We start from the raw sequence: 11579 nt of genomic DNA on the forward strand, positions 1-11579 counted from the left end.
ATTGAGCACCTATTCTCTTCTGGGCTCTGTGCTAGGTGCTGGCTATGAAAGCAGCTCAAATAATAATGGGGGAGCATCAAGGTAATCAACATAAAATTATCACACATCATATAATTCTAAAAAGAGGTAAATGCAGGCAGAGTAAAAAGGACTCTAAGAACCTTAACAGCAGGACTAACTCAGTCTGGCAATATGAGGAAGACTGAGTCAGTGAAGTGAAATTAACCATGAGAAGAATCCTGTATGGCCGGAGGGAGGAGAGCTGGAGTGATAGAAGAAGAAACGGAAGAGGATGCAGAGGCCAAATCTCACCCACAGTGTTATGAGCTGGGATCTTTATGTAAAGCAATGTGGAGGTCTTACAGGTTTTTAAGCAAGATAATGAAATATTGAAATTTTCATTTAAAAACATCACTTTGCCTATTTATTCAAATAGTTCACATATTGACAATATTAGCTCTTAGTGTATTAATTATTTATTGGATAAGTTTAAACATCCACTCTACATATAGAGTATATATAACACACAAAGTGTTAGGAAATTAGTAAAAAACAAATTAATAATGTCTTTATATGAATCAAGGTTTGTAGTCTAATGGAAGCACAGATCAGGAAACAAGCAATTTAAATACAGTAAAATAAGAAAAATTGTATAGAAGAGTCCTAAACAGTTTGATAACCTTAAGTAAAGAGGGTTATCAAAGAATATAGGAAGAATGCTTAATCTAGATATAGGGATCAAGAGGATTCTCCCAGAAGAATGTCTAAGCTGAACTAGAAGAATGGGTATGAATGTGGCAAAGCGAGTTAGCAAGGAAAGAAAGAAGATTCCCCTAAGACGGAACTTCATGTCACTAAAGGCAAAGGCTCATAATTAGAGTCATGTAGCATTCAAAGAACAAAAAATCTACTATCCCTATAGGTGTAGTGGGACACTTGAGAAAGAAAGCTTGGAGGGACCACAGGAGTTAGAATGCACAGGGACACGGAGATACAGCTATGAAGTTTAGATTCTAATCTATTAGTAAGAAGCAGATGTTGAAAGGCTAAGAAGGACATTACCAAGACTGGTTCTGCATTTTATAAAGAACCCTCTAGCCTATGTGCGGAGAGTAAGCTGGAGAAAGTCAAGAGAGGGTCACTGGGACCAAGCAGGAAGCTCTTGTAAGAATTCAGGAGAGAGATGGTAGAGGCCTCAGCAAGGGAAATGACAGCAGAAATAGAAAACAGTAGAGAAGAATACAGATACATTTTAAAGACACAGAATTGAAAGGAACTGGTGATTAATTAGATGTGGGAGATGAGGGAGAAGAATAGTTCAATGATGACCGTCAAGTTTCTGACCTAGTTACAATTAACGGAAACAGGGAATCTCCAAAAAGAAGCAAAGCTTTGAGCATGTGGCAAAGAAGGGGAGGAGAAGGGGATTTAGATTTGAGAAGTTAAGTTTAAGGTGGCTATGTATGGGACATCCACCACAATTGTTCAGGAGAGAGATGGCTATGAGATACTGTTGACTGGGGATAGAGATAAAGATTTGGGAATCAACAACAAATAGATATTACTTGAAACCATGAGAGTGGTGGGTGAGATGACCCCACTAACGTATACAGAGTGAGAAGAGGCCTAGCAAAGGACCATGCAGATACCAACATTAAGAGATGGTAAAATACAAGAAAGTTCTGACAAAAGGAATGACCAGAAACTTAGGAAGAAAACAGGAGAGTATGTTGCCATTAAAACTTAACAGTAAATCAAATCATAACTTTCCTTCACCAAATTTCTCTTGATTTCCTTACATGCAGATGAGGCTGAGTTTGGCTGAAATCTCTTGATCTAAGTTTGAGCGGGAGCCTTTTGCTTCCTCAAAACATGTAATTGTCTTCTCCTTGGATTGGAAGACTTGTGATTTTTGTACAAGACAGGTATTAAAGAAAAATATAGATTTACCTTATAAATGAGATAATAAATTTAAAGAATGTAAAAAAGCCATAGGTTTTAGAGTCAAACATCTGAATTTCACTTCCACCTTTGCCATTTCCTAGCTTTGTGACTTTGGGCAAGTTATTTAATCTCTCTAACCCAGAGTTCCCTTATATCTGCCTGCAGTACAAAAACAGGTTTGTTCCTGTTCTCTTGAACCCACTCTAACCTGAAGACCATCCCATGGCTGCCAGTGAAAACAACACTGCTCACAGTTACCAATAAACTCCTTGTTGGGAAGTCTGGTGGTCAATTTCAAACCTCATCCTGCTGGAACTAGCATAAGCATTAGACACAGATGATTATCCCTTTTAAAACACTGTCTTTGTTTGGCTTCTGGGTAAGTACTTTTCAAGACTCTTCTTGCCTAGTTAGCCCACTCCCTTTTTAGACTCCTTGCTTGTTCTTTCTGATGTCCCATACTTCATATTTGTGAACACTGGTATGCTTGGACTCAATCTCCAATCCTTCTCTAGCTACTGACACTCCACAGGTGACCTCATCCAGTCGAATAGCTTTAAATATCATCTATATGCCATCCACATTCAAATTTATATCTTCTGCTCAGATCTCTCTTCTGAATGCCAGACACCAACTGCCTACTCAACATCCCTTCATGAATGTCTAAACGGCACGTCAAATTTCTTATTCTCCCTAAACCTAGTCCTCCTACACTATTCCTCATATTATTAAACGGCAACCCCATTTTTCTAATTGCTTGGGCTCAGAACCTGCCTCATGCTTGACTCTTTTCTCTCATCCCACAGGTAATCATCAGCATTCTGTCAGTTCTAACTTCACAATATAATCCAAATTCAACCAGTCAAACCACGTTCACCTGTATCACTCTAGTCTGAACTGTATTGTCTCTCCTTTGAACTATTCCATAATCTTCTAACAGATCTTTTCCTTCCACTCTTGACTCCTACAGTATATTCTCCACAAAGAGATGGAGTAATCTCTTTTAAAGGGAAAGGCATATGTGGTTACTCTTTTGCTCAGTGTCTTCTTAGAGCTTCTTACAACATCTTGCTTTAAGGAAATGAAGATAATTGATGGGCTTAATCCTTGCCTGACCAGCTTTCCCCACTCCTCGTGCTGTCTTCTTTTTAGCACTCTCCGCCTCATTCTCTATGCTTCACCCATGCCGATCTCCTTGCGATTCCTGGAAAGTCACACGCATGCTCCCACCTTTGGAACTTTATACCTTATTATTCTGTTAGATATCCTCATGGTTGGTTCCTTCTTTGGCATCACCAAGATCTCTTCTCAAAAGTCACTTTGTAAAACGTCCTCCCAGACAACTCCCCAAAAAACTACAAAGTTATCAAGGCAAACCCCCTCCCCACTATTTATCACCCTTCCCTTATTTCTCCTCCTCCATAGCCCTTATTATCTCCTAATATGCTAAATAATTTACTTATCTCATTTTCCATCTTCACAGCCTAGCATGTAATTCCATGAAGTCAGGAGCTTTGAATGTTTTCATTTCCTGTATCCTCAGAGCCTAAAACAGTGCCTTGTATGTAATCAGTATTTAATATGTAAATGAATTAGAATGAAATAAAAATATGTGTAAGAATGTTTACAAGATAGATGTCCAATAAATGGTTTTCTTACTATTTGTAAAAACTTACAAATTCAAGTGCAATTATCCCAAAATTGATGGGGTGAACAGTAATGATAAAGTTGATGGAGAATGATATAAACTAGGAGTTATTCTCCTAGACACATTGAATTTTTAAAGTAAAACTTCAGTTTGGGAAGTTTTATCAAGTAAAAAAAGGATTTATCATGTAAAACCCTTCTGACAAACTAAATTTGAGAAAAGCTAACATTTTTAAGAAGTATGTCATGAATGATCCCAAACAAACTGAGAATTATGTTTTCTTTCAAATACAGGCAGAAAATATTTTGAAATGAACAAAATATGTTTATCTTTATATTGACTAATATTTCATTTCCAACAATCAAAAAGAGCTCTGAGAAATATGTATATTAAGAAATGAGTAATGGACAGATTTATAAATTTGGATTCAACGTAACAGAAGAAATAATAAATGAGTTTAATAAAAGTTAGCTGGTGTCCCAGAACTGGCTTAATGAAAACCTCCCAGAGAGAAAGCAGATCCTCACTGCCTTGTAACATTTTTGTAAAAAGCTTATTTATGCCATCAGATAAAGCTGGGAAGAATACTGCTAATAAGGCTGTAAGATGGTTTCTTTAGGACATTTAATACATTTATAGAATATCTCATGGTTCTTGTCATACAGGTACCCCAATAAATGCTTGTTAAATGCAAAAACAGAACATGAATAAATGAATAATTATAAGAAATTACCACTCAGGTATGCCTACCTTGTCCATAACAAACCCTTAATAAAAAGCTGAGAGTTTAAATTATAATGGTCTCTTTTTACATCTTTTGTATCAGGAGTAAGGAAGAGCCTTCAGGTATAAAAGTTGATCTCCACTTTAGGAGGGAAAATCACACTGAAAAGCTATCAGCTGATGCCTTAGGTCAGTAGTATTTGTAATGTTATTTGAGATATTTTAGGCAGTGGAACGCAATGCAGGGTTTCTCTATGTAGCTTCATCTCCAGACAGCTGGAAGAGAAAGGAAATACTCATGCAGCATGCCTCGGAAAAAGTCCTGCTGGCCTCTAGGCTTAGCATTTAACAGAGGATTCCGCTAGAGAAATCAAATGCCAATCACAAACAGATTTCAAAAAGTAAAGGAACAATGGAAAGAAAAAAGAAACAATATTGAAGAGAAATGATGTAGAAAGTGGACAAAAACAATGGAATGAGTCACTAAGGCATGAAAGCAAATGTTACTGCATCCCAAGACACACACACACACACACACACACACACACACACACATTTTGCATGCAGAAGGACAAGTTTAAATATGCCTTAATTCCTTCTTGTCAAATCTGTAGAGTGACTTCGAAACAGATTTCAGTCTCATGTTATTCTTCACATTTTCAGAACTACAGAAACCATGTCGGGCATGACAGGTTCTGTAAATTCACCTGGGTGAAGACCATTGCATTTAAACTCGATACTGAACACAGTAGTTTCTAAAAATATGCAGAGTGCTTTAAGGTTTAAAGGAAAATAATTTATGGGGCCCGGCATGGTGGCTCATGCCTGTAATCCCAGCACTTTGGGAGGCTGAGGCGGGTAGATCACCTGAGTCAGGAGTTCAAGACCAGCCTGGCCAACATGGTGAAATCCCGTCTGTACTGAAAAAAAACAAAAAATTAGCTGGGCATGGTGGCCTGTGCCTGCAGTCCCAGCTTCTGGGGAGGCTGAGGCAGGAGAATCACTTGAACTCGGGAGGCAAAGGTTGCAGTGAGCTGAGATGGTGCCATGGCACTCCAGCCTGGGCAACAAGAATAAGACTCCACTCAAAAAAAAAAAATTGTGTTACACTTTTACCCATGAAGATCTGGATGACTCATAATTTGATACTACGATACATAAGCTTTCACCTCTGGGTCACTGATTCTAGGGTGACTACAGCAGACAGTCATTTTAGGACTTTATCATCTAGCAGCTGTTTTGTTCACAATCTGTAGAAGCAATGTGTTGCCTGTCTCTATTAATACTCATTGGACAGGTGTATACATTCCAAGTTACATGCATCTGCCAATCCTGAGCACTTTTAGGCAGAGTGGTGGAATCCACAACAGCTGTCACCTTTACCAAGTCTTTGGCAGCCTCATTTCTCTTCCTTTCTTCAACTAAAATACTAAATATTAATATTTCATATTTATGACAATTATTCTGTCTAAACCAAATCATAAAAGAAAGGTATCTGCGGAGGATTTCTGAAATGAACCTAGTATCATTCTATGAAACAAAGAAGGCAACAGATAACATTTCCTCGGGGAAAATATGATAAAGGTCAAGCCAGCTTAGAAGGCCAATAGTAGAAGGGATAAGGGACATACAGGATATTGCAGACATCCCTGGAACTACGTGCTTTAGCCATATTCACATATGCATAGACAGGTCACTGGGAAATGTACTTCTAAAATGTATGTGCCAGAGATTTATGTACACGAGCAATAAAATATAAAATAATATAACTATCTCTGCCCTGGAGCTCTACAGCCTCTAAATCAACATCTTCTGTGGTGCTAAAGGTTTATAATCTATCAGTACATACCCCTTCACCATGGCAGTCAGAAACCAGATGGCACCTATTGCACGGAAAGTTAGTCCACTAAGAAGGACTCCCTAGCCACAGTCATGGCAATAACTGGAGAACTATGTTTTGAAAAATAAAACCATAATTTTACACAGCATAGAGGTACTTAAGTCATCATCTAATCTGCTATGTCTGTATTGAAATATTGATGACACCTACCGAATGGCATTTGTCACAAATTAGTCCACAGCACTAATGAAAATATACTTGCTGTCTAAAAATCCACATTTCTATCTTCCAAGTTAATATCTTCTTTCAAAGAACTCTGCATCTCATTTTAGAAAAATATTCATTTAACCAGGCAATAGTCCAACTCACATTTAAGTTGCATTTTAATGTTTGCATAAAATGTTTAATAGGGACTCTTTTATTTGCTTAAAGGATGTTAAATAATGCACTATGTGGCACAAACTAAAAGAAATGGTGAAAAGAGTCACTAATAGTTCTTTATTTCAAATACATCATTTTGTTTCAAAGGTTTTAAGAGCCCTGAAGGTTTAGGCTTGTCACATTTGTTTGTCAAACCTAAGAGACCATTTAAGATGAGAAGGCACTCACTATGCCTTTTTGACGAAGTGCAGTAGGGCAGCAAAATAACCATGCAGTTTGATTTTGCTTTGCTTTGGAACTGGTGTGTTATTACAGATTATCTGCAATTACATTTCATTGATGAGGAAATTAAGGCACAGAAAGGTTAAGTGACAGATAAACACACCCTTTGAGTAGACGGGACCATAGAATTAACGTAGATCAAAAATATTACAAGCACCATCTTTTACTCAACTGAAAAAGGCTATTTTTCATATAAGCTAAAAGTTTATCTAAGCTCTTTAATTCTAAGTTTAATAACAAACTTAGCAAACCTGTTTCTTTTGTCCGCTTTAAGCCTTCGTTTTTTGTCTTAAATATCAAGACTCTCAGAGAAGAATTTAGTGCCAAAGCAGAACACCACTTCCTAGCATTGGTGTCTGGGGGCAATCTCAGACCTTTCATAAATACAGTAAGTTTTGGTTGCACATCTGTTACATACCAGACAACACTGTAGATACAGAAGTGTATGAATTACATGAAAACTTCTGTCTTAATTACTTAAGTGTAACACAGAGTATGTTAGTGCTATGGAGAAAATAAAAAGCAGGAAAAATAGAGTGTGGGGTGAGGCTCAATTTGTAGAAGGGTGGTAAATGAAGTCACAGGGGGTGACATTTGAATATAGCCCTGAAAAGGGGGGCAGAGAGCAGATAAGCGCGCCATGGAGAGGACTTTCCTGGAACAGGTAAAAGCATGTAAAAAAGCCCTGAGGTGAAAAAGCATGCAAGGTATCTATGACTCATCTTTTTTGTTGCTGTTTATTTTAAGTAATGTATATTATTCTTTATTGAAATTTCCAGCAAATGCTTTGGAAGGAAGGTCAGGAACATACATACAATCAGAAATGCTGCAGACAAGCTTCAGATACTGTGTCACTGCAGAGGAGTTTTTAGTGGTTGTACTGTACACTGCAATGACCACTTGGCTCCGTCCCTCTATCACCCCACCATCATTACTAAAACTTCCTAAAACTAACTAAAGAGGTTAAATAAAGAAAAAGAAAACTGTTTTGGGGAAATGGTCTACCCTAAGGAAATCAAATTGCTAGGCAAAGTATCCTAAGCCACAATGACTATCTCCCTTGAATTTCTAAACCCACTGGTATGTGTATCCAGCATTTAACAGGAAGTGCTATCTGCAATTGTTACTTTGTTGACATCTCATCCCTTGCTACCTTGTATTGTTCTTTTGTACACATCTACTCTCACAGTGACTTCCTTGAGCAGGGCTCATGTTTTGGAAATGTCTGAATCCCACCATAGGACAGCAAAATCTATTTGAGGATGATAAAGAAACTACCACAACCAGCAGCAGACATTCCTTCTGTTTTAAGAATCTCTAGCTAAAGCATGAAAGAAACAGTCTTTCAGTAGCTTTTAAATAATCTCAACTATTTTAGCCAACTTACTGTTTGTGTAACATTCCGTTTTAAGTCTCTGTTTGCATTTTCAGTTGGACACCGTATACACTTTCAGTATAGACCCAAGCATGGGTTAGCCACAAAACACAGAGGATTCACACGGTATGGAGCTCTGGTCAGTTTGCCTCAGCCACTGTTATTAAAAACATTATTATGTGCAAGGGACTCAACATAAAGCTACCAAACAGAGGATCTATGTGGTAGAGGATCATTGTCCAGACAGTCAGTCCAACAAGACAAGCAGACACGAAAGAAACAACTGCAGTACACGTAAGACATTGTGAAAGTATATAAGCAGTGACTTGGAGGGTGAGGCAACGCTTCACAGAAGAGCTGGCACCTGAACAGACAGGGTTTTGAAAGATGAATAGGCCTAGGACAATTGGACACAGGATCAAAGGGCATTCGGGATTGTGCAAAACACTGGCAGAAACATCACAGATTGAAAACTGCTGGAAGAACGCATTCACGGTCCGTGAAGGAAAGCTGGTCTGTTGCACTCTCAAGCTTTCCAAGAAAAAAACAAGTTTTCAAATAAAATCAAGAAAGTTTCACCAGTGCTTGTTCTGAGAAACCTCTTAGCCTCTCTTTGCTTTGTTTTGCTCTTTCTGTTTTGTTTCCCTTTGAAAGAGTGCTGGCTTAAAACCTCAGTGAAAAAAAGTACTTTGCTGTGGAAAAAGGAAACTGAAAAGTAGGCAAAGGCCAAGGGATAATTTTTTTAAAAACATGCACGCTTTTCTGGAATATAGAAATGAAGCAAAATTACCAATTCATGTATTAGGGGTCTGAAATATTGATTACAATTCTTTTCTCCACCAGCTCCATAAATATTTATTCTGTGCCCACTGCTTGTTAGTTTATGGGATACCAGGCCGATGAGGCAGTCTCTTGCCCTCCTCCTTTGAGCAAGCTCGTGCTTGCAATTCTGTATAAGAAATAAGCAGAGGGCAACCCCTTGTGCCTTGTGGCTTCTACACCTGCCAACGATAGCCTGAAGTTCAGAGCAAAGTTAAATTCCAGTTAAGTAAACCAGTGAGGTCAAAATACACTTAAATAACAACTGAGACGTGAGAAACCAACAGAGATCCTTAGTAAGTGTGTCGGTCACCTCTTCCCGCGAGCAGGGAGACCAGATCAAGAGCAGGACCTCCTTGCCAGTGATTTGGAATAATAAACGGGGAAGAGAAGTGGGTGAAGTTACCTGGGCGCTCAGGTAGATTTTGAGGCACTCCTCGCACACGGCCTTCTTGCAGCAAGGCAGGGGCTTGATGGGTTTGTCTTCCAGGCACACCCGGCACATCAGCACCATGAGGGGCCCATAGGGATCCCCTACACCGCCCAGGCCAGAGTAGGGTGGAGCTCCCAACAAGCTGGGCATGGAGAACGGCTCGGGCGCCAGGTAGAATTCCAGCTCGATGCTGCCGCCGTCGGGGGACAGGGAATCCGCTGGGAGGGACAGCCGGGGGCTGGGGAAGGAAGAGCGGGTGCTGGGAGGGTTCGGCACTGACGGAGCCCCAAGTGGCGACGCGGGCGGCGAGAGCCGCTCCGAGGCAGGGGCCTCGGGCAAGTCGCTCTCCACGCAGTACACGGAGCAAAAGACTTGTCTCTTGGCGGGGGGCGGGCGCCGCTGACCCAGCACGTCCAGCACCAGTCCGTCGGCGGCCCCCGCGCGGGTCCCGGGCTCCAGCTCCTCGCCTGGGGGCGCCTCCTGCTGTTCATCCCCTCCCTCTTTTCGGTCCCCAGCTTCCTCCTCTTCCTCCTCCAGCTCCAACTGCAGTCGCAAGGTCTGAGGGTTGAGAGGCCCGGCGAGTGCCAGTCCCGCAGGCTGCGCCGGTGCTCGGCTCTGCCTCCAGCTCGGGGCCCCCGAGCTCCTCGCCGGCTCCGGGGCGCTGGTGTCCGCGCAGCCCCAGTCGCTTCCACAGCCACCGCCGCTCGGCTCAGCGGAGGCGGCGCACAGCGGGGGCGGCCGGGCGCTGTCCCCCTGTGGCCTCGGGGGCTCGGGGTGGCCCGCAGTGCCACCGGTCAGGGTCTGCGACTCCTGGGGCCCGCCGCCGCCGCTCACCGTGCTCTGCTCCTCGCCCATCGCCGCCCGCGGCCCGCGCCGCCGCTGCCCATCCAGCCGCCGGGACCCCCACCCGGCGCCGGCGGGCAGCGGGGGCAGTGGCTCCGCTCGACTCGCGGCTCCGCTTCTGCTTCCGGGTCCCTCCTCCTGGGCTGGGACGCCCCAAGTCCACTCCGGGGAGCCCTTGCTCCGGGGCCGCGGCGCGTGGGGAGCCCGGCCCTGCCCGGCCGCTCCTCCTCCTTGTCCTCTGGCGCGGCCGGGCACCGCCTCGGGGGCGCCGAGGGCCGCTCGCTCTGGGCTCGGGCGCGCCCGCCCCACATGCAGCTCCAGGCGGCGCCGCAGCCCCCGCGAGCCCCGGGCGGGACACAGGGGTCCGGGAGGAGGCGGCTGTCAGTCCCGCGCCATCACGGGTCCCGGCTGCCGGACCGGCGGCCGGAGGGCGGTGGTCACAGGGTCTAGGGGCCTGTGGCGCCGCCGCGGCGCGCACCAGGAGGTGCAGCCAGAGCGCGAGCCAGCCGCAGGGCCCCTGGGGAGAGGCCGGAGCGGGAGACCTCCCTCTCCCCGCGCTTCACCTAGAGCCCTCCTCGCCGCCCCTCACCCCACCCCTTTGGCGCACACCTCCTCACACGTACACACGCGCGCAGGCACCGCGCACACACTCGCACGCACACCCCGAGTGGGTGTGATCTAAGATCTGAGATGCGCTCTCTCGCCCGGAGTTCACACTCGGCCTCAGCAAAACCCTCAGAGCAGGCAGGCGCCCCTTTGGTCTCAGCATTAAGTAGAACTTCCTACAAAACTACTGAACACTCAGTCCTGGAATTAGAATACGCTGGCTATTTAGGATGTCGAGTTCAGAGAAATAACGCTAAGGATTATGAATTCTAAATGCTGTCTATTACAACTCTGTTTTTCTGTCGAGTGGAGTAGGAAGAATCTTTGAAACCCATAGATAATCCAAAAAGCACTTTCGATCTACTCTTGCAACTTGAATCCTTACAAGAGTTGATAAAGAATTTAAGATTCGTCCCTTTTTTACCTCCTACAGCGTTCTCTTACAAGTTTTTTTTTTTTTTTTTTTTTTTTTTTAACCCTTTTTCAGTATTCCAAAATGGATAGCACAGGGTGGAAAAATGTCCTGGCCTAATTAATAAACTGGATCATTAGTGGAAATCATGGGTAGTTTTATTAGCATAACCATATTTATCCCCAAAACTGTTTCCAAGACAACAATTATATTGCAGCCAGGACTTAATTATGTGTTGATCTATCTTTATTTTACAGGAAGTATTACTCACCC

At 43.0% G+C, this 11579-nt stretch overlaps 1 protein-coding gene across 2 annotated transcripts in view; it reads right to left on the reverse strand.

The window, feature by feature from the left end:
- Positions 1-10365, reverse strand: part of RNF217 (ring finger protein 217) — a 129606-nt gene extending 119241 nt beyond the window's left edge. For both annotated transcript variants that reach the window (XM_074397518.1, XM_003932377.4), the window contains exon 1: positions 9419-10365. In XM_074397518.1, coding sequence (XP_074253619.1) covers positions 9419-10300 — 882 coding nt within the window. In that variant the 5' untranslated portion in view covers positions 10301-10365. The remainder of the gene's footprint in view (positions 1-9418) is intronic.
- Between the last annotated feature and the right edge of the window lie 1214 nt (positions 10366-11579).

This window comes from Saimiri boliviensis, chromosome 4 (assembly GCF_048565385.1).
Source record: "Saimiri boliviensis isolate mSaiBol1 chromosome 4, mSaiBol1.pri, whole genome shotgun sequence".
NCBI lineage: Eukaryota > Metazoa > Chordata > Mammalia > Primates > Cebidae > Saimiri > Saimiri boliviensis.